Source organism: Phyllopteryx taeniolatus, chromosome 23, assembly GCF_024500385.1.
Source record: "Phyllopteryx taeniolatus isolate TA_2022b chromosome 23, UOR_Ptae_1.2, whole genome shotgun sequence".
NCBI lineage: Eukaryota > Metazoa > Chordata > Actinopteri > Syngnathiformes > Syngnathidae > Phyllopteryx > Phyllopteryx taeniolatus.
Genome location: NC_084524.1, coordinates 2,337,948 through 2,359,297, shown reverse-complemented (window position 1 = coordinate 2,359,297; position 21,350 = coordinate 2,337,948). Strand labels below are relative to the sequence as shown.

The 21,350-nt window shown below is 47.5% G+C and overlaps 3 protein-coding genes across 6 annotated transcripts; 2 read left to right on the top strand and 1 right to left on the bottom strand.

The window, feature by feature from the left end:
* Positions 1-306: 306 nt before the first annotated feature.
* mmp14a (matrix metallopeptidase 14a (membrane-inserted)) lies at positions 307-9,509 on the bottom strand. 2 transcript variants are annotated; one of them, XM_061763115.1, is made up of 10 exons: positions 9,374-9,509; positions 4,313-4,461; positions 4,114-4,236; positions 3,737-4,041; positions 3,495-3,656; positions 3,283-3,422; positions 3,046-3,184; positions 2,520-2,670; positions 2,322-2,437; positions 307-2,250 (listed from the first exon to the last, which is right to left on the bottom strand). In XM_061763115.1, the coding sequence occupies exons 1-10, from the start codon at positions 9,449-9,451 to the stop codon at positions 1,931-1,933; spliced, it is 1,683 nt and encodes a 560-aa protein (XP_061619099.1). In that variant the 5' UTR covers positions 9,452-9,509; the 3' UTR covers positions 307-1,930. The 2 variants fall into 2 exon arrangements, with proteins under 2 accessions (XP_061619099.1, XP_061619098.1); XM_061763114.1 differs by having other exon boundaries at positions 3,283-3,656.
* On the top strand, positions 4,455-16,715 carry lrp10 (low density lipoprotein receptor-related protein 10). 3 transcript variants are annotated; one of them, XM_061763108.1, is made up of 10 exons: positions 4,455-5,702; positions 11,118-11,248; positions 11,326-11,358; positions 11,587-11,731; positions 11,901-12,094; positions 12,280-12,818; positions 12,987-13,423; positions 13,781-13,975; positions 14,768-14,897; positions 15,108-16,715. In XM_061763108.1, the coding sequence occupies exons 2-10, from the start codon at positions 11,209-11,211 to the stop codon at positions 15,705-15,707; spliced, it is 2,313 nt and encodes a 770-aa protein (XP_061619092.1). In that variant the 5' UTR covers positions 4,455-5,702; positions 11,118-11,208; the 3' UTR covers positions 15,708-16,715. The 3 variants fall into 3 exon arrangements, with proteins under 3 accessions (XP_061619092.1, XP_061619093.1, XP_061619091.1); XM_061763109.1 differs by lacking the exon at positions 4,455-5,702 and adding an exon at positions 9,551-9,686; XM_061763107.1 differs by lacking the exon at positions 4,455-5,702 and adding an exon at positions 9,802-10,514.
* Positions 16,716-16,842: 127 nt separating this feature from the next.
* LOC133473008 (ciliated left-right organizer metallopeptidase) lies at positions 16,843-21,157 on the top strand. The gene is made up of 13 exons (XM_061764715.1): positions 16,843-17,227; positions 17,673-17,766; positions 17,871-17,922; positions 18,021-18,170; positions 18,235-18,342; positions 18,805-19,026; positions 19,112-19,289; positions 19,629-19,698; positions 19,769-19,865; positions 19,958-20,065; positions 20,489-20,611; positions 20,685-20,785; positions 20,882-21,157. Exons 1-13 carry the CDS (start codon positions 16,954-16,956, stop codon positions 21,063-21,065), a joined length of 1,761 nt encoding a protein of 586 aa, XP_061620699.1. The 5' UTR covers positions 16,843-16,953; the 3' UTR covers positions 21,066-21,157.
* Positions 21,158-21,350: the final 193 nt, after the last annotated feature.

Genomic DNA, 21,350 nt, shown 5'->3' with positions numbered 1-21,350 from the left:
AATTGTAATGGCATTTTGCAGCGTACCAAAAGGGGCGCTGCATCATTTTTTTTAGCAGATGTTTTCCTAAGTTGGAAAAAGTAGCTGTTGAGGTGCCATTATGTAGGTCACTCGAACAAAAAAAAATAAACCCCCAAAAATCCAGGTTGAATTGCAAACAGCCACTTCCCGCAAAGGCACAGAGAGGCCAGACTGTGAGACAGTGTGTCAGCACAAAAAAAACCAAAAAAAAACCTGAAAAACTTCGGACTCATCAGTATTTCCCTTTGCAGGGAGTGCAGATGCTTGGCAATAAAAAGCCACAAGAACAATCTCATTCGGTTTTATTGATACACTCGTCATTATAAATATAATCGTTTGAACTCCAATTCACCTTCGATTATTTTTTTTTCTTGGTTTTGTTTTAAGAAACTCAGCACCCTGTGTTCATAAATAGCATTGATTGTTATCACGTGCTAATGTCTGGATTATCTTTCAAAATAATCACCTGATTTGATCGGATTCATCTCCGCGCGCGCGTTGTAAACTTGGATTACTCGCTTAATCATTGTCGCGCTGTGCCTCTGTCCAGCAGGACTCTTGACAATGTAAAGATGTAAAAGAGGGAAAAAAAACAACAACAACCTAGGAGACAACAATAACTATAACTGTACTGAAAATAATAATTACACAAATGCACCGATAATTTACAAAAACAAACCCCCCAAAAAATTGCACCGTATTGTTGGAATCTCTCTCTCTGCCGATCCCTTTTTCTCCCTTCTGACCGCAGCTGTGCAGATAAGAAAACAACAAAATTCTGTACCACGTGGACTATTTATGTAATATCGCCGCTTGTGCCACAGTAACATCTGTGGACGCAATAGTGATAAAACAAACAAAAAAACAACAACTAAAATGTAGGAACGTTGTATGCCTGTCATTATTTTTGGCATTTGGATCTAAAATATGATGATTTTGCACGTTTTGCAACAGAAAATGATACGTGGCTTTCATGTCTCACAATCAAACAGCAGTTCAGCCGGAGTCGTCCAGTTAGGCATACGGTACTCCCGAAAAGTTTGGCATATTGGGCTCTTGGGTGAAATTCTAGGATGAACTGAATTTAATTTGACTCTCTCGAAACCTGTTCAATGTTTCACAACTTTTTGCTTGCTGTGCGTCAACAAGCTGCTGAATGGGCCAATACATTCCCAAAGACGGTCACTTCTGCCTTTCTGTGTCTCTTCCAGTCTCTCCGCATCGCTGATGACACTTTCGGCTCAGTGGCCACTTCCCTCTCAGAACATCTCGTTTACAGCCTCAAAGTTGCGAGAAAACGGGATGTTCGGAGGAGGGAATGGCCAATGAGCTTTGAGCGTCAGACTGGCAAAAGGTTGCAACAAAGTGACTGGAAGAGTCACAGAAAGGCATAGAAGGTGGAATGTCCTTGTCATTGAACAGTTGGAAATCAAAAGATTATGGGAAAGTCAAAAAAAAAAAGTTCAGTCGTCAAGGATCTACAGAGCGGTTTAGGTTCATCCTGAAATTTGACCCCTAAAATCAAAATCCTTAACTTTTTTGGAGTAGTGTATGTAAAAGAGAAAAAAAAAAAACTAGAATATGAGGGAGGAAGCTGAAAAGTCATTGTCTTTTTTTTGTTGTTTTTTTTTTGCTTTTTGTTTTCGTTGGTACTGTGCATCCCTTCTGGAGTCGAGGTTGTAGGCATGTTCTTAATCTGCGACACAGTCCATGTAAATAGTTACCGTACAAATACACCGGATTTCGGTTTCTACGCGACACATAATGTAGAAACCACCCAAATATTTGGACACCCCGATCATCCGTCTTCACTTTGCTCGTGCCATCCCGTCTCCCAGTTTCCATCTTCACTTGGCCCTCGCCCGCTCATTTTTGGGTCCCTCTGTGCTAGTCCATCAGTCACTGGTGCCTAGACCTTGTCCAGAAGGGATCTCTGGCAGTAGAGGAGGCGCCGGGGCGTGCCGTACTTCCTGAAGAACAACAACACCCCCAGGGTGACAACCACCAGGACCAAGAGGAGGATTGGGATCACCACGGCGATCGGTCCGCCGCCGCTCTGAGCCTCGTCCACCTCCAGGATGATCACCTCCTCTTCGCGACCCTTCTTGGGCTCCTCGCCTTCGCAGCCCATCCAATCGCTCAGCACAGATTTGGGGTAGCCGGACTCCACTTTCATGTACTGGTTGTTGAACTTCCAATACTTGTTGGCTTTGTAGAAGTATGTGTACGCTGAAGGAAAGGGGGCTCGGTCACTCATTTGCTTGGGAGGAGAGCTTCAATTTGACTTGTACTTTACTTACAACCGTCCTCGCTCATAATGGCGGCCTTGATGTTGTCTGGCGCGCCGCTCCACATGCTGATCGGCTTCGGGTAGCCGCTATCCACAGTGCGAGTCCTCTTGTTGAAGCGGTAGTACCTGCAAGGGCCACGTGGGTGCAAATACGGTCAACCCCCGCTATTTCGTGATTCATCTTTTGCACCCCCCTCCCCTAACTCACTTAGTGCCTCTGAAGAAGTACGTCTGTCCCGTGGGGGTGTAGAAGAGAGCTGCGTCCATTTTGTCTTTGGGGAGACCGGTCCCTATGTCTTTCAGACTCTTGGGGGAATCCTTCTCCATTGTGGACTCACGAAAGACCCAGTACCTGTCACCTGTATGGGAAACCAAACATAAATTGTCGATACGGTGGTACCTTGACTTATCCAAGCGCAATAGTTTATCTAGTTTGAGCTGTTGCTTGGTTGATTATTAACTTTGCGTTGCGAGCCAAAAGCTGAGTTACAAGCGAGCTTCAGATCCGCTGACCCAGAACTTGATGTGACTTACTAGGCCACGCCCCTTAAAGGCACAGCCAACACATGAATACTACAGTCTGTACACTAATTATACTCATCAACCCGATTTACTCCTTTCCATGATCAATTCCAAATGTTTTTCCCCAATGTCATGTCTGGGCCTTCGTGGGCAGGAGCTGCTGCGGTGACTTCCTAAATGAGGGTCCAAAATCCACGCCACCTGGCACTTACCCTTGAAGAAGATGAATTTCCCATCTTCCCGCTCGTATGCGGCGTTGATGTTGGAGGGCAGGCCCTTCCAGAAGTGGCTGATGGCCATGGGGTAGCCTGGAAGCACCTTATTGTTGCGCACGCGCCAAAACCAGTTGTCCTGGAAGGTTCATGAACGGTGATTAAACGCGGTCATCAAATCAGCAAAATTTGCAACCGCAGTAGAAAGTGGTCGACGCATATGAGGTGTGACGATACCTTAAAGACAAACTTTTCTCCTCTAAGAATGGCGATGGTGTCAAAGTGTCCCTCGCAGATGTCTGGACCGTCTTCTGGTCTCTTGGGACTGGAGGACTTAGTGGGTCGAGGCGGAGGAGGAGGGCCGCCTGTCTTGGTCCCTGCGCGATCAGAAACAGAATTCAACGTATTCGATTTGAAATGATGCCGTTTATCTTTGGACAGCTCTTTACCGTAGATGGCTTGGATGCCTCTGCGGTCGTCGTCTGGAAGCTGGAAGTTTTCCGTGTCCATCCACTGATAGAAGGGGGCCATGATGGCAGAGGGGTTGTTGGAGTGCTCCAGACCCAGAGCATGACCCAATTCATGGACGGCCACCAAGAAAACGTCATTCCCTTCGTGAAAAGACAAACAGCACATGGTTTCATTTCTGAGGAAAACAAATCCAAGAGAAGACCGGTCTCTGGCTTCCCACCCTGGTCCACGTTCCCGGCGGTCCAGGGCTCGGCGAGGTCAAAGTGCGTGTCTCCCCCAATCCCCTGACCGGGGAAGTAGGCGTGGGCCAGGAAGCCGCCTTCGCCGTCAAACGGTGTGCTGTCGCCATGGAAGCCCTCGGCAAAGGAGAGCATGATGTCCGCGTACTTGTCCACCTTGCCCCGGATGTGGCTGTACGGGATCTCCCTGAAGGCGAGCGGGATGGCACTCTCCCACACTTTGAAGGCCTTCCGGATGGCTTCGTAGGTAGCCCGTTCACCAACTTTCGGCGTGTAGTTCTGTATACTACCGTGAGAGAGACCGATTCAGACTTGAGGCGCAGAAGGACAACAATGAATTGTAGCGTGTAATCCTGACCTGAAAGTCACCTCAGCCTTGTCCCACTTCAACCCCTGCACGGCGTATCGCTTCCTCCTCAGGTTGCTTTTGAGCTCTGGCCCAAATTTGTCTGCAACTCCACATCGTGGACGACTCATCGCCCTACAACAAAGTTCTCATGTCTTGGATCTGTCAAGACAATCTGGCGGATTTTTTCAGACGACTTCTCGAGACTCACGCTAGCGTGCCGGAGTCTATTGAGCCGGTGACGGTCAAGCCGTAGAACCTCTGCATGGCTGCGATGGCCGTCTCGATGGACTGCGGCGAGCGCAAGGCTTGCGCTCTGACGTCACCGGGAGGCAGGTAGCCATATTGCTGCAGCCACGCCTTCAAGACAGAGTAGGACATGGAGGGCAAACAATGAAACGTAGCGCAGGGTTTTTTGCAACGCACACGTTGGGGCTACATACGGGCTGCTTCCCATCAGCTTCCGATGCTCGTTTGGACCTGCGTGGCAAGCTCAGACAAGCCAGGCAGGTCGGAAGAGCAAGGCAACGCGTGCGTTTCATGCCGAGGTGCTGAACATAAGAGCGTAACGCTGCGCCAAATCCAAGCTTTCGTCACCGCGACCCACAAGTCTGTCTTGACTTTCGCAGCCAAAGACGACTCCCAATGTTGGAAAAGTAATGGAGTCCATCCTCTCTCTGTTACTGGGCCAAACAAATACACGCCTGAGGACAGGAGTCTTTGTTGTTGTTGTTGTACAAGTATCAGTACTAGGGCCCGACTAATTCATTGACTGGCCCATATTAGCCTTTTTCACATCGGAAGAAATTTGGTCGATATATATATATCTATATTTTTTATAACAACAAATTGCAAAATAATACAAAGATAATGACATTCAAACAAACAAAAAAATAGACCGATTTTGGTCAATTTTAGGTAAAACAGTCAAATGTTGTGCCTGTAATTCATACGTTTATTGTTGTAAGTGTAAAGAGACCAAAAAAGAAGTAATTTTACTCATTATATATTTAAAAAATTGATCGGTCGATGAATCGGTTTTAAGTCCATATCGGCCGGCCCGTTGTTTCTACTTCTACTTAAATCCAGATTGTAAGTACTTTTGCCGCCTCTGGTCTCGACCAAGTCCAAAGGGAACGAGTCCAAAATCTCGCATCTGTCTCCTCTGGTGCTGATTTTCTCCTCAAGACTGCAACAGCATGCGACTCGGACGGAGGGACCAGGGGCACACACGGACGGCTACCTGTTGGTGACGTGGCAGCGCGGTCGGTGGCTGAGGAACAAGGTTCACTTATGTCGACAGACACAGTGGCAACTTCTCAACTTCCCTGCACATTCTCCTCGGAATCACCACCGTCTTCGCCCAAAGTCCTCTGGGCCGGCGGTCAAAACATTTTCTTGCGCATCAGAGTCTAAAAGAAGTTTGATTTTGAAGTCGGGTACATCCGCCACGGCCTGTGTACTTGGCAAACTAGCTCCTACTACTACTATGTAACACTTTGGGTGTCTTTGTCTCCCATTACCCCAAGATGGGACTGGCTCGTTGAAAAGAAACAAGTGCGGGGCTCCGACTGATGACGACAACTATTTTCAACGGCACAGTGAGTTGGATTTTTAATCATCCGTTTTTACCCTGCCGCCAATAGGGAAAGGTCGCGGGTAATTGTCCCCCCCCCCCCCGAAAAGTTGTATTAGTTCTTACAGAAGCCACAAAATAACGGCAAAGCATGACTTTTTTTTCTGAACGAAGCTCCTTAACTCACTTCAGCCTAGTTCCCTGGCACCGAGATGCCGCCAAAGTCATCTTTTTATTGCTTTGGCCCCCAAAAATCCTTGAATAGGAATTTTAGGAATATGGGGGGGTTCACTGTATTTGTTTCGATGCCGTTCCCGCAAAATATTGTTTCACGTGAAGCATGGCGCAAAAAAAGGCTGGGCCCCGCCGCTCGGGATGACTTCGACATTTGATTGGATTCATCCTCACGGCTTCCTGACTACTGCCGCTGTTTCCACGCCAACGGAGCAGCAGGCGGCATCAAAGCTTCTATTTATCGAGACTTGAACATGGCTGCTATTGTTGGCCGCGTGTGGCCGCTGGGCTGGCGGCTGCCGCTTTGGGTAAACACACACACCTGAGAGTGCGCAGTGTGTCTGCGGACGCGTATTCACGCTAATACGCGAGTCGTGTCATGTCAAGCGCTGAGCATTTATTCGCTATCCTACTAGTGCGCCAAATTGTGCATGTACTTGTACACTCTTTGTCATCACTTCGAAGACAATTCTGCCTTACTAGGGACATTTTTTCCACTACTTCCTTCTACTGCTGTATGACATTATTGTGCACTAGGCAAAACGGCACAAATATACAACTGCATGCTACTAGTACTACTGGTCACATTAGAAAGTTCTACTAGTTAACATTTAGCACTTCACTTGTTCTACTACTAGCTTGCAGATGTCAGCTAGTGCTTGCCTCATTAGTAACGTGGACTGTAGTTCCACTAGTGTTCAGAAATGTCCCACAGTTGTGGAAGGTAGTAGTGGGGGAAAATGTTACTAGTAAGACAGTCATTCAACTAGTGAGCCCTGGTCATTCTACTAGTGCGCTGAATTGTCTTACGAGTGAGGACAAAGAGCGTATTAGTACGTGGACAATTCAGCGCACTAGCAGGACATTTAATAAATGGTTAAACATGTTGCCATACTTACTAGTAACATGTAGTTGCTCTTCTAGTGCACCCTAGTCAATCTATTAGTTTGCAGAAATGTCATACAGTACTGGAAGGCAGTTGTGGAAAAAAAACGTTATAAGTAAGGCAGTTATTTTACTAGTGTGCCCTCGTCATTCTACTAGTGCACTGAATTGTCTTCCTGGTAAGGACAAAGTGCGGACTAGTACATGGACCTTAAGGATGTCAAATGAATGCTCAAATGACTGTGACTGAATGTTACTGTAGGACATTTCTGCGCACTAGTAGAACAACGCCATGCTACTAGTGAGCCAAAACTGCACGAGTGGATATCTGCACCCTACTAGTACTACTAGTGAAGTGTTGAATGTTAACTAGTAGGTTTTGATAACATCACTAGTACACAGTTTTGCCTCACTTGTAACCGTAGTTCTACTAGTGCGCAGAATTTTCTTGCAAGTGAGGCTAAATAGTACTTTCCCTAAACGCCCATTGAGGTTGCCATGTGACCCGTTGGATTTGAAACCGTTCTTTGGAAGTGCATTCTGGGAGGTTTTCAAGGTGAGGGAGTTGCTCAAGGAGAGCGCGAGCGTGTCAAGGCGAGGCGAGGTCAAGATAGTTCAAGTATACCAGACCAGAGAGAGAGAGTTTGGAAGTATCGCTGAATTTCAATTTGAGACCGAGTCAGTTGTTCCTGTGTCTGCGCCAGTGGAAAGGAAAAAAAAAAAAAAAAAAAAATCCCACTCCCGCGTCTTTGGAATCTCACATTACTTTGATTTCCTTGCCCCGGCGACCCAGTTAACGCCAGCGCTGCCGTATCCGGGGAAACTCGGAGTGAGCGTGAAAAAACCTCGACGGTCGCTGGAGTTGTCGCTTTCCGCTCGACGGCGTCTTTGGTGCGAGCGTCGAGTCGAGATGAAGCCAATTGAACCCAGATGGCCGTGAAGCGCTGGCATCATCACTTTTCCACCCGTTTGTTTTCACTGCTGCCCACTTCCTTCACTCACAGGCTCCAGCTAAGCACTTTTCGTAGACAAATAGCAGTGGTGAGAAGTAACCAAGTCCAAATACTCTTACTGTACTCAAGTAGATTTGCCTCCTCAAAACAATGATCTGCACTTTCTAGTCCTTACTTTGTCAAAACAGGCTCAGGACTTTTTCCAACCTCTGGAACAACGTGAAAAAGATGCAAAACGAGAGATGTAAAGTCAGCCGTGGTTGAGATCTTGATTGATTTGAGATTTTGGGTTCTGATTAGAGGAAAACCAGGGACAGCAGCAACATGGACCAGGGACCAGAACTGGGGAGCATTGGGCCCGCTGCCAAACCTTCTCTTGGGCCTAGACCCTTACCTCTGAACTAGAACCTTCACTTGGGACTCAACCCTTCTCTCGGGACGAGACCGATTTCTTTGACGAGAACCTTCTCTCGGGACTCTTGGGATTAGAATATCCTCTGAGAACTAAACGTTAATCCAGGATTCGAAAGATCTCTTGGGACTGGACTATTCTCTTGGGAAGTTTAAGTACATTTAAGAGTCTGTAGTTTTTTTTTTTTTTGGTTTTACTTCAATACAGGAGTTGAATCAGTACTTTCTTTTCCACCCGTCTGTACTTCTACTTCAATATACCGTGCGAGTACTTGTGCCATCTTTGACAAATAGGCGAAAGCAGAGGCTGAAATCTGGTCAAAGAACTTGCGTCGGGTATGGAAGTGTGTCTCGTCGTTTCTCGGAATGTTGAGCAACAGCGGGATTCGTCTCAAGTCAGCTTGTTTGTGCAGTTTCGCCATATATTTTTGTCCACGCACTGACGTCACGGCTCCGTCTTTGAATCACGCGCTTTGGTGCGCAGGTGATGCAACGCCGCGGGCCGTCTATTTTCGACACGGTCCGACGGACGGCCGCTGCGTCCGCGCGGCCTTGCGGTCAGTGACTAACGATGTCCTTCGGTCCTGCATCCCGCACGGCCAAGTAAAAATGTGTGATTCACTTCCCGTCATGGGTGCTTACCCAAGGGAAACAGTATAAACAGTCCACTGTATTAACTGTTTCTAAACAGTCTTAATTGTCTTTTGACCCGCTGTGTCTCAGGTAAGTATACTGAGCCTTATTTCAAATCATTTTCCTACAGCAAAATTGCACTTTCTGGGTCAAACAGTCACGTCGGGAGACTCACGTTTGCACCCCCAGATGTCTTCAATCTGCACAGGCAGATGAAAACTATTAAACTCCCACCCCCCGGCAAAAAAAAAAAAAAAAAAAAAAAGAAACAAAAAAAATTCTCCCCTTTGTGTCTTCTGAACAAAGCGGAACAAGCCCAAGATAAACGTGTCGTAACAAGAGAATATCGTTGCGATCAAGATTCCAAGTCAACGTGAGTCACAAGAAGACAGACTTTGATCAAAAAGGGCATTCATTGGGACCAGGCTTTTTCCATACACTGGAGCATCAGTTGCGGCACGTGTCTGGAAAAATCCCTGCCAGGCGGAAGGGGGGGGGGGGGGGCGAGGGGGGTCTTTAGCTCATGATGATGTCTTAAAAGTGGGAAAAGTACAAGAAATAGAATGCGACTGTGACTTACCTCTGCTTTCAACACATCCGCAGCGGCCGAAAAGCACCGGAGGGCGCAGGCCACGGCGGTGACCAAGAGTGGCAACATTTTTTTTCCTCCCCCCTCGACTGATGACCGACTCGCTGCACAAATCCTGACGTCTTCCCGGATGATCCAAGAAAAACGAACTTGCGCGAGTCAAATCTGAACTGAGAACTCCAGACAAAATGGTGAAATCGTCCCATCTGTTGTTTCTAGACTCCCCCCCCTTTGCTGGGATTGTTTTACAGCGTGTGTGGACGTGGTCAGAGCGATGGATAAGCCTTTGGGTCCTCCTCCAGATGTGTGTGTGCATTTTTTTTTTCACTCCCTCTCTCCCTTCCTGGCCCTGCTGTGTGTCCAGCATACACATACACACACGTCTTGGGCACCGAGTTGTATGTTGACGCCATATTCTATGTGGCAAAGCGCATTTCAATATTCATAATCACAGATCACAGTAGGAACTTCTCTTGGGACCAGTTTATTTCTCGGCATTAGTATCTTCTCTTTTGACTAGAACTTTTTCTTGTGGCTAAAATCTTCTCTCAGGATGAGAACCTTCTCTCGAGATTAAAACCTTCTCATGGGACTAGAAACTTCTATTTTGATTAGAACCTTCTTTTGGGACTAGAATGTTCTCTTGGGACTAATACTTTCTCTTGGGACCAAAACCTTTTCAATTTCTCCCGGAACTAAAACCTTCTCTTGTTGGTTTGGTGCTTACTGCTTACTTATATCAGAAACGTATCGACTAAACATTGAAAATCATCAGATTAAAAATGACATACATAGTTTTTGGCGCCTGCCTATGTGTTTTCGAAATATATTAATGAGAGGCATTAATGTTCTACACTTAGTAGGTTGTCTCTTTATTCCGTCCGTCCAGTGACTTGCTTCAGTTTCGGGTACAGATCCGCCCCATCCAATATGGCAGACGTGCTGAAACGATGGGCAGCTTCCGGCAATTTAAATTGAGCAACAGTGACACCTATCGTTAAGAAAGGGAACATGCTTCTGAAGTAAAACGTGTAATCCCGTGACATCGAAACCCCGCCCTTCCACGTCATCGTGCTAAAAAAAAAAACACGGAAGTTGCTCCGAACTTGGCAACAAGAAACTGAAAGACAAGGTAACGTACTAACCTCCCCCCCTTTATTTTCTTACGTTTCGACAGTTCATATTTATATGTTGCAGTGTTTAACATAATTTAATAACATAACATTGTTGGGCAAATGGGACTTGGGAGGGAAGCGAGGACGTTAGCATGTAGCTCGACCGGATGCTACAGGCTAGGAAAGCTTTTATGGCTTTCAGACAGAAACTAACCCGCTTCGCACAAATTCGGGGAAACGTGGAGTCCAGTGGGGGAGTAAAATGAAGTTTAACGCGAGCCACATGTGAGATTATGCCTGTTTAAAACCCTTGTGTGCTCTTCAAAAGTACAACCTTTTGTACACTTTTGTGTTAAAAGATGTACACGCACTAACTCCTATAAATTGAACGTATATAATATAACGTTGACACAGCTTAATTGTACCTTATGTTGTGTTGAAGAGTATTTAACTGTTCTGCCTGAACATGTATGTCGCTGGCACACATGAACGAAGATAAATCATAAGTAAAACAATTTTTATAACTTCCGGACCGATTAGGTGAAGTTGGATACTTAGTTGGGAATCCCTGTTCTCTTTTCTAAATGCAACTTTACAAAATATCTATTTTTACTCTACAGGTGACGTCTTCCAGAACACAACCTCCAAAAATGGCACTTTTCTGACTTTTATTATTATTATTTTTTTTAATAAAACGTTTGAGTGTCCACGATGGTGCACATCCGCAGCCTGATGCTTTTTTGCTTCGCTGGTGGGTAAATGGAAATTCCTGAATATGTTTGACAAAGTGTATCAGACTGTTAACCTCATGTTTTTGCTTGTCCGCAGCTTGCAGCCGGTCACGTCTGGTGCTTTGTTTCGGTAAGGACTGTCATTCAATGTTTCATGCTGGTGTTTTAGTCAGAAACTGAAATCTAACCAATATGAATGAATGAATTCTGTAAGCGTGCAATAGTAGGCTAGCTATGTTTACTTGAACTCCTGCAAAGTGAAAGCTTCCTGTTGTATTTTTTTCAAGACCAGTTTGCAGTGAAACATCACTTTTCTTTTCTTTTTTTTTTTTTGGGTGGGGGGTCCGGCTTTCCTCAGACCACTGTGGGCATTCCTTTCAAGTGTTGGACAGTGACGTGGGAGAGATCAGGAGTTCTGCTTACCACACTTACTCCTACCGTTTTGGTGCCACGAATGATTGCTGGACCATTAAGGGTTCGGTGGGGGAACCGGTCGTCCTCAGGTACACGCATGCATCCATGAAATACATGGGTTCACTTTAGTACATTTTATGTTCGTTCTTAAATTTCACCTTAAAGCTGAATATCCCATACGTTTTGAGAGTAGTGTGTGAATCATCTGCTGATTTGTATTTATTTTTTAAATGCATTTTAACCTCTCGCCTCTTTTAGCTTCTCCCAGTTTTCGGCTCGGTGCAGGAAGGAGTGGCTGTCGGTCAAATCGTCCGCTGGCGGCGCGCCGCTCGTTCTGTGCGGCTCCAAATTGCCGCCGCCAGTTGAATTCCCGGGCGGAAACATCACAGTGGTGCACCACTTCCTGCCACACATATACCCCGTGTCATCATTTCGCTTGAATTACGCCAGAGGTGCGTTTTCTTTTGGGTTCAAATTGGGAAGTTGTACAGGGGCTTCTTTGTAGAGTTGCGAAGGTGTGGAACATTTATGGTAAATTTCAATGGGAAGTTAAGATGGGTCATTTGGAAACTATTCCAAATGCGAAATTTTCCATGGGATTTATGGGAATGCAATATTCTTTGTATGGTGTTGACAGATTCGTACTCCGGCGAATGCCCCATGACGTCGTTCGAATGCCTGGGAGGCCGTTGCCTGCCCCTCTCGTGGCGCTGCAACGGCCAGGTGGAGTGTCTCGGGGAAGGGGACGGCGCCGGCACGGACGAGGAGGGCTGCGGCGGCGAGGGGACGCCGCCAGGGACGCAGGAATACGGCGAAACGGCCGAGAGGAACGGTGCCGGGGACTTTGGGAATCAAAGTCCTGCTGTGAAAAGCCACAAGGACGACAGGACAGATGAGCTGCTGGCCTTGTTGAAGGCGAGGCAGGACAATGAGCTCCACAGGGAGCCCGTTGTGACGCCCGCTCCCGCCGAGTGGCCCTGTGGAGGACATCTCCGGACCTTCTATGGGACTTTTTCTCCTCCGGCTCTTCGGGGCCCCCCTTTACTGTGCGTTTGGACTCTGGACCCCGACGACTCCCGACCCTTGAGGCTGGACCTGCAGCAGCTGGTGCTGGGGCCCGGGGACACGCTCACAGTCCACAATCGAGCGCAAGGCAAAGGAGACCTGATTAAAATTGTGAGTCTTAGTCACGCAATTTGGAAAGGAAAAAAGCAGAGGTGGGTCAACTTTTGTGCTTAGGATGCAGATTTGGGGGAAAAAAAGGAAAAGGTGCAATGGTTAATTTTGACAATTTTATTTATTAATAATCAATGAGAGGAAAGGTTGACTTTGATTCACCAACAGATCACAAGCGCCTCCAATTACAAAGGGGTCCAAGTGGAGTCCCACACCGGCCTGCTGTCGCTGACGTACCAGACGCTTCCCGGCTCGGAGGGAAGCGGCTTCAACGCCACGTTCCACGTCGGGAGCTACTGCCCCCCCTGGGTGGGCCGCTGCGGCGGCGCCTCGGGGGGCTGCTTCACCCAGGAGCGACGCTGCGACGGCAAGTGGGATTGCCCCGAGACCGGGAAGGACGAGGAGGGCTGCCGGGGCTGCGGCCGCGACCAGTTCGCCTGCGGGGTCCCCGGCCAGAGGGCGGCGGCGTCCGGCCGCTTCGCCGGCCGCCCCGTGTGTTATCCGGGGAGCGAGCGCTGCAACTACCAGCTGTACTGTGCGGACGGCAGCGACGAGAGGGACTGCGCCCTGTGTCAGCCCGGAACCTTCCACTGTGACAGTGACAGGTCAGCCGTAATACTGTTAAAAGCCCTCAAAAATCTGCAAAGTATTCGCAGACCCGCACTAGTAGAACCGCTGCATGTCACTAGTGAGGCAAAAGTGCACTAGTGAAAAACTGTGTTTGCTGCTACTACTCGGGACTAATTCTGCTCGTCGACATCTAGCGCTTGACTAGTAATACTAGTAGCACACAACCACACACGAGTAGAGTGACTGTGGCGCACTACAAGAACGAGTCTTTCTAGTAATGTTTTTTTTTGCGCTACTGTATGACATTTCTGTGCCTTTGCAGGGCGCACTAGTAGAACAACTGTTACTAGTGAGGCAGAACTTTTTTCCGTTTCAATGTCTGCTTCTCCCAGGTGCGTGTTCGAGAACTGGCGCTGCGACGGCCAGGTGGACTGCAAGGACGGCACGGACGAGCTCAACTGCACCGTCGTCCTGCCGCGCAAAGTCATCACGGCGGCGACGGTGGGCAGCCTGGTCTGCGGGCTGCTGCTGGTCATCGCCATGGGCTGCACCTGCAAGCTGTACTCGCTCCGGACCAGGGAGTACAGGTACCCGCTGACGCACTCGGGCATTCAAGAGGACATATCGTGGACAATTGGTCTTTGAATTGCTTGTATTCAAACAGTTGTGTCTCGGAAGTTCCTGCCCACCAAGTGTGAAATTAACAATCAAGTGCTAGAGAGAACCCCTGCCAATAGCAAGAATTCGTGAATATTGGATCCCCCATAAAAATTCCTAAAATATAGATCATCCCGTAAATATACCCCAAATTATGATCCCAAAACACTCAGGTAATTTCAATCTCTCCTTACAGCATTACGCTGAAAAATAGAAGGCTTACAAATGAGTTGATTTCCCTAAAAAGCTCCCGATAAGTCCCTTCAAGTCCCTTCATCATGTAAGTCCTGACAAGTCTCTTCATCTGCTTAGAAATCCTTAATCTTTTCACCCCCCTAAAAATCCCTACAAGTCTCTTTATCTCCCGAAAAGTCAAACGAGTCTCTTTATGTCCATACCGGTACCGATAAATCTCTTCAGTCCCTAAAAGTCTCTTCGGTCCATAAAAGTCTCTACAAATTTTGTCAGTCCCGACAAGACTTTTATTGTCCCTTCAAGTCTCCCCAAGTGTCTTGAGTCCCCACAAGTCTCTTCAGGCCCTAAAAATCAAGTGTCTTCATATCCCTAAAAGTCCCGACAAGTCTCTGGAGTCCCTGTATGTCTTGTCCCTATAAATCTAAATAAGTCTCCTGTCGGACCTCAACTTGAATCTTCCAATAAATTGGGGGTGAAAACACTTGAAAGTGAGTGTCCATGCATCCAAATGTCTTTTGTGCCTGCAGCATGTTTGCACCGGTTAACCGGCACGAGGCTCAGCTGATTCAGCAGCAAGCACCCCCCTCTTACGGTCAGCTGATCGCACAAGGCATTATCCCCCCAGTGGAGGACTTCCCCACAGAAAACCCCAACGAGGTGAGAAACGCATGACTTTTTACCAGAGGTAGGAGTTACATACGTGCAAGTCTAAAATTTTAACTGTCAATTTTCAAGCAAGTCCCAAGTTAGCGCAGTCACATCTATTTGCACATTAGCCACTTTGCACTCTTTTAGCTGTACTTGCGTTCTTTTGCCGTCCAAACTCAAAATCAATGCGACTGACCCGATGACGTTTTGCTCCCTCAGACTTCGTCCTTGTCCCTGAGGGGAATACTGCAACTCCTTCGCCAGGACGCGGTCACCTCCCCGCACCGGAGACGCAGGCCCCGATTCGTCCGCCGCGCCGTCCGCCGCATGAGGAGGTGGGGCCTGATCCCCAGGCCCCCCTCCAGACCCTCTCGGACGGCCGCCGACGGCCAGCGGCCGCCCGACGCCGCTCCTCCGCATCAGGAGCCGACGCGCACGGCCCCCGCCGGTTCCGCGTCTCCCGTGGAGGCCGTCAACCGGCCCGTGCCTCAGAAAGCGATCCCGTCGTCTCGGGCTCCGTCGCCGTCCTCCGCTTCCCCGCCTCCGCCTCCGTACGCTCCCCCGGCTCCGCCCGCCGAGGCGCCCCAAACGCCCCCGGTGGCCATCCCGCCCAGCAGCCCCTCTCTGGCCTCCATCTTCCACACGCTGGGCCTAAGTCTGTCCTTGTTTAGAGCGTCACCGTCGTCCTCGTCCGGCAACTCCATGCCCCTCTCGGCCTCCCCCTCCTTCTCCTTGTCGTCTTCCTCCGACGACGACGTGCTGCTCATCCCGCTTTCCGAAGACGCCACCTCAGAGGACGACGTGCCCATGCTCACTTGACTCATCTCCGTGACTAGTGCCTTTTTCCTGTTGTCGTTTAATAGCTTTTAAATTATGAAATCAAGTATTTTACCATTTAGACGAGCAACTTGAGTGTTTTAGAGCAGCGTTTCCCAACCTTTATCAAGCTAACAAAACATTTGAATATCATTTCAGAACCCTTTAAAAAAAAAAAAAAAATGAAAAAAAAAAATTTCTCACGGCACACTACTAAACAAAAATATCACAAAAAGTAGCTACACTGGTAATTACGCCCATCTTAATTATGTCTAGCATTTAATTGTTACTGCCTGTCATTATAAATCACTGGCATAGATACAACAACAAAGATGCATCATTTGTAGTAAATAATGTACATAAAGATTTTCAGACCAGTGATCTGAAATTGGATCATTTCCCTGGTTGGGAACCACTGTTTTCGAGCAAAAGCATGGCTGACCTGTTTGTACGTGTTGCGCTTCACGCAAGAACACGTCAGGTCAGCTTTTTGCACAGGAGAATCGTCCCTATCCACTTTTTGACTTCATTTGACTGAGGAATAACATTTAAGCGTGAATGCATTCATTTGTAGATCGTCTTCGGGTGTTCTAGAGAGAGAAAATGCATCCCCCTTCCCTATTTAAGTGCCTTTTTTGAGGAATTTCGCATCGATGGTTCCCTGAGTTACAGGCTGCACAGAACACGCACTGATGGCTCGCTGGCAATAACCTTTCGGATGCGGGTTTTCGTGCCGTTTTCCTCAACCCTCCCCAAGCGAATGTATGGAAATGTGTTTCTTTGAAGCTGTTTTTTAGGATGTGTGAGAGACACCACCCCCTCCAATTAATTTTGACACTTGTGCCATTCAGATTGTTCCCATTAGTTTTGTTGCTTTTTGTTGAATGTATCGAATAGCTCGGAGGTTTTTAACTTTGCAATGTACTGAGATGAATCAGAGAAAGTTTATTAGGGTCAATTTCACTGTATATAAGTAAAAAATGTGGCTGCGATTAAAGGATTTGCACTTTTTGCCGGGGGTCTTTGTTTGCTCCACACCTCACTCGACACCTGTAGCTTTGTATTCAAAAAAAGATCTTGTGGAATTTCACAACGGCGGGCCAAAAGAACTCCCCAAGGAAGCCTTGAAGAATCAGTGTGCAGCTACGGCTCGCCAAGCCTTGAACAGCCTCCGGTGACCCGGTAAGGACAATTCATTCCTTTCAAATTGGCGTTCCTCTCACCGTATTGGGGGTTCACTTCACAGGCGATGGCTCCCTTGCGAGGTCTCTGGCTGTGTCTGCCTCTGCTGTGTGCCGAGCTCCTCGCCTCCCCTCACCGCTGCGTTTTCGATGAGGTTCAGGCTCGGGTGCGAGTGGTCCGCGCCGCCCGGCGAGCTCGGGCGCTGAGCCCGGGTGAGGTCGCGCCCATGAGGATCGGGACCTGGATTTCCGGGGAGAGCCAACGCCTGTCGGAGCGCGAGGAAGGGCCAATGAGGGCCACCGTGCAACGGGCTGTGAGGACAGTGGCGGCGTTACTCTCGGGTAAATACCAGTTTTCTGTCATTAAAAAAAAAAAAAAAGAGCAAGATCATTTCAAAACCTGTATCACAAAAATCTGGCATTTCAACAAGGGTGTATAGACTTTTTATATCCACTGTAACTACCATGTGGACTAATAAAGGCCATTGGAAATAAAAGTTTGCCTTTTTTGAGAAATAAAGTCTTCACGTTATGGTAACAAATTCCTATTTTTAAGAGAGGAAAAAAAAAAAAACAGAGTTCAACAAGAGAAGAAAAGTCAGACTTTAACAAAAAATTTATTTTTAAATGAGAAATGATTGAACATTTGCCATGTTCATTTATTAAGGATGGTGTTTCCATACGTTTGAACAAAAGAGATTGATGAATTTTTTTCCCCAAGAGGAAGAACTTATTTTCACATTATCTGCCGAACGCAAACAAGAAGCCAAACGTTATCTTTTCATAGTGGAGAGAGCCTCAAGCCCTTTGTTGCTCAGGAGGGACGTCAACAAATACTGCAGGTTTCTGTGGAAGAATCCAAGCACTGTCAACTACAACAGGTGTGTGTGTGTGTGTGTTCTAGACTATTCCACTGGTTTTCTAGACTATTCCACTGTATCCCACCCGACATCTTCCTCATCAATTAATGAAACGATGCTTTTAGGTGTGGTCGAGCCAACAGCAACTACAGACATGAGACGTGTCTGGACATGAAGGTGAGTGCATATTGGGGCTGGACGATATAGCCTTAAAATAAATTGTAACTCAAAACTGATTATTCTTATAATTTTTTTTTTTTCCCCCCCCACCCCAGATCCCGGATGATCACCTGGCTGGCTGCGAAGTCCACCCGCAGGCCAACGCCGCTCGCCGGGTCACTCTCAGGCCACCGGGCTCCGGAGTCCCCGACGTCGACTTCCTGGTTTACCTCCAAGTCCAAGCGTCGGACAGGTGCAGGGCGCAGGTAGTGCTCATTTCCTGTACGGAGGCATGTCGTCGGAAGGCTTACGTTCGCTCGTGCACGCCAGCCCGGCCTGTTGGCCTACGCCGCCCACTGCCAGACGGACACCAGCGGGAGACCTTTGGCTGGCGTTGTGGTCATTTGCAGGGATAGACTCACAAGACTGACTGTCCAGGTCTGTACATCTACAAGTGCAATTCATTCCAATGTCCTGTTTAGGTCTTTACGTGACATTTTGAGGATAGAAATCCCAAACTATTCGCCAGTGCAAGTTCCATAAGTCTGCGTACACGCACGTACAATGAAGACTCATAACAACGCAGGCTAAACTTAGCTCCTCCCCGACATACAAAGATCTTAGTCCAGTGGTTCCCAACCTTTATTGAGCCAAAGCATTTATTTTACATTAAACAAAACTTAACAGCATGCCAACAACAAAAAAATGTCACAAAAAGTGGCGACACAGGTTCAATAGTGGAAGAGTGTTTAATTGTTCTGCCTATCACTAGTATAGATGAACTAAGTAAATAATTTTCAGAGCGGTTAATTGTACCAGTTAATCAAATAGATAGGTTCAATAAAAAATCCAAATTGGCAATAGGTGGGGTTTCACTGTATTTCATCCCCCACCACCCAGACCGTGGTCCATGAGCTGTTCCACGCGCTGGGCTTCTCCAAGGATCTCTTCCCCACGTGGAGAGACTGCTTCTCAGCCAGTGCCGCCTGTTCTCCTCGGGGCAAAGTGACTCACATGGACGGAACGGGCCAGATGAGGATCTACACTCCATCCGTAATCTCGGCCTTGCAAAGGCACCTGGCAGCCGTCGATCCTGAGCTGGGGGGGCCGCTCGAGAACTCTGTACGTGACCGCCGTTGACCGAGTACGCCTAGCCCCTCTCCTCTGACCCCCCCCCCCCCCCGACTCTTTTATCCTTCCTCTCCAGGATGCACCCCCGGGCGGCGTTTCTTCCCACTGGGAGTCCCGACTTCTGCAGGGCTCCGTCATGTTGGCGAGCCAGCCCGGCGCGACGCGCATCGACCCGCTGACCTTGGCCGCGTTTCAGGACATGGGCTGGTACACCGTCAACACCAGCCGGGCCCAGAGTCTCGTCTGGGGAGAGGGTACGAGAGCTGAGGGTTGACATTGTACAGTCGGTTTTTTGAAGTTCAAAAAGAAATGTTATATATGTGCAAAGAAATCATGTGTTCTATTTTCTTTTCTTTCAAATTAATGTAAGCGTTAATTATTTTTTTTAAATAAAATGAACACAAAAATATGCATGTAAAATAGTTTATTTTACTACAAAAAGATTAGAATCAATTCAATTATAGACTAAAACCAATTATCAAATGAATCCATCAATATTCTAATAAAATATTCCTTCTCATTTTTTATTGTGTTTTGTATCATCACTTCTCATCAACTCAGCACATTATTATTATTATTTTTTTCTCCACAAGGCGAAGGAGCTTTGTTTGGTTCCACGTTGACCTGTGCTGACAACTCATCCTCCTTCTTCTGTACCGGCAGGTAGACCCGACATGCAATGACTCCTCTCCCGTTTGAATCCAATTCTAACAATGTCTTTCCATCGCTGTAGTGGACTCGGGTGCCATCATTTACATCTCCGCAAAGGGAAGTGCCAGACTGATCCCTTCCTGGACGGCTGTCGCGTCTACAAAGCTTTTGAGATGGGAGTAAGTTTCTCTCGTTTTGTCGAGACGGTCGACTGCATTTGTATTTATGTATATATTTATATATTTTTTTTTATTCACGCCTGTGTTCGCAGAGCGAGTGCTGGAAGAAAGAAAACGAGAGGAAGTCGAGTGAAGAACGCCGCGGCGGGGAGCTTTTTGGCTCGGACAGCCGCTGTTTCTTCTCCGAGCTCACTACACTTGTAGGCGCATGTCGTACAGCGCGCTGGGCAAAGTATTCACGCCGTTCTTCCAAAAATGGATGAATACGTTTTTTCCCCCAAAAGTTCAACACACAAAACTCCCCCGTAACAAATATTTTTGCAAATATATTAAAATTAAAGAACAACAGAACCAGTTAAAAATATTCTGTGGATTTGACATGATTTGGAAAGGCAGACGCAAACTATAATGAAGTGAATTTAGGTTTATTTCGACAAAAGTAGTGCTTTGCTGCCATTTTGTGGCATTTCAGTGTCAAGCAACTATGTTGGAATGAGTTGAGGAGTTTCATTTTGACAAAAATATTGCTTTGATCCTATCTTGGTGTCAAGGAACTATGTTGAAGTGAGTTGAAGGGTGCCCAAAAAAAAGTCACCGCTGACTGTGTCGTCTTTCTCTAACAGAACCAGAGTGCATTCATAGTGACGGGACGCTGTTACAGACACAAGTGCACAGGACCAAACCGCTACCAAGTCCAGGTGCTGGGCTCCGATTGGGTGGAGTGCCCGGCAGGAGGCAGCATTCAGGTAAGAAACTCGCACGCATTCTGAAATGTTCCAAGACTCGACTTGACTCCTTCCTCTGGTGTTATGTGCTTAGATAAGAGGATACCAGGGTTCTGTTTTCTGCCCTGACAAGAGGTTGTGTCTGGACTCCGATGTCAGTCGTCCCTCAGAGGCTGATGACGTTTTCACCACAGGGCAAGTGAAGTTGATGGGGGTTTTTTTTCCCCCCATACAACCCTCTGGTGATAGTAAATGTAAATAAAGAGTCCTTTGTTTTTGGGTTCAAACCAGTCTACTGGATGGCACGTTGCTCCAGGATGACACCCGGTCAGCGCACAGACCCGCTGCAGACCTCCCGGTGGCCACGGGAGTCTGTCTTTTGGCCCTGCTGGGTCTTCTTGTGGTCCTCGGTCTTGCGAGCTCCAGATGTTCTCCCTGCAACATCCGGATCCACGCGGCTTCGGGGGATGTTTAACAATACCCTCTTTCTGTGCCACAGTTTAAAAAAACCTGGTCATTTGTGGTATGCTTTGAAACTATGAATACAATAAAGATGACTAAATTGACCCTTGGGTTAGAAAATGTGTCAAGAGTGGGGATAATTGAGGTAGTTTTTTTGTTGACTGAGTAAAAATTGTTTTGGAAACAGAAAGGTTATCCGTTCTGTGCATGTTTCCCCGAATTCCGGAGGACAGTGAAGGCACCGTTGTACGTGACAAGCGTGTGAGGGGAGAGTGATTGGTGGAGAACCAGGAAGTTG

What these genes read in the sequence shown, in the direction of transcription:
- mmp14a (XM_061763114.1), bottom strand. Translation starts at nt 9,451, where the DNA reads ATGTTGCCACTCTTGGTCACCGCCGTGGCCTGCGCCCTCCGGTGCTTT. An exon ending in AAGGCTGAGGTGACTTTCAG is followed by an intron (nt 4,042 to 4,113) that starts GTCAGGATTACA and finishes CTCTCACGGTAG; the next exon opens with TATACAGAACTACACGCCGA. An exon ending in TACTTCTTCAGAGGCACTAA is followed by an intron (nt 2,438 to 2,519) that starts GTGAGTTAGGGG and finishes TGGCCCTTGCAG; the next exon opens with GTACTACCGCTTCAACAAGA.
- lrp10 (XM_061763108.1), top strand. Translation starts at nt 11,209, where the DNA reads ATGGTGCACATCCGCAGCCTGATGCTTTTTTGCTTCGCTG. An exon ending in TCGCTTGAATTACGCCAGAG is followed by an intron (nt 12,095 to 12,279) that starts GTGCGTTTTCTT and finishes TGGTGTTGACAG; the next exon opens with ATTCGTACTCCGGCGAATGC. An exon ending in CCACAGAAAACCCCAACGAG is followed by an intron (nt 14,898 to 15,107) that starts GTGAGAAACGCA and finishes TTGCTCCCTCAG; the next exon opens with ACTTCGTCCTTGTCCCTGAG.
- LOC133473008 (XM_061764715.1), top strand. Translation starts at nt 16,954, where the DNA reads ATGGCTCCCTTGCGAGGTCTCTGGCTGTGTCTGCCTCTGCTGTGTGCC. An exon ending in GAGTCTCGTCTGGGGAGAGG is followed by an intron (nt 19,290 to 19,628) that starts GTACGAGAGCTG and finishes TTTCTCCACAAG; the next exon opens with GCGAAGGAGCTTTGTTTGGT. An exon ending in CGGCAGGAGGCAGCATTCAG is followed by an intron (nt 20,612 to 20,684) that starts GTAAGAAACTCG and finishes TTATGTGCTTAG; the next exon opens with ATAAGAGGATACCAGGGTTC.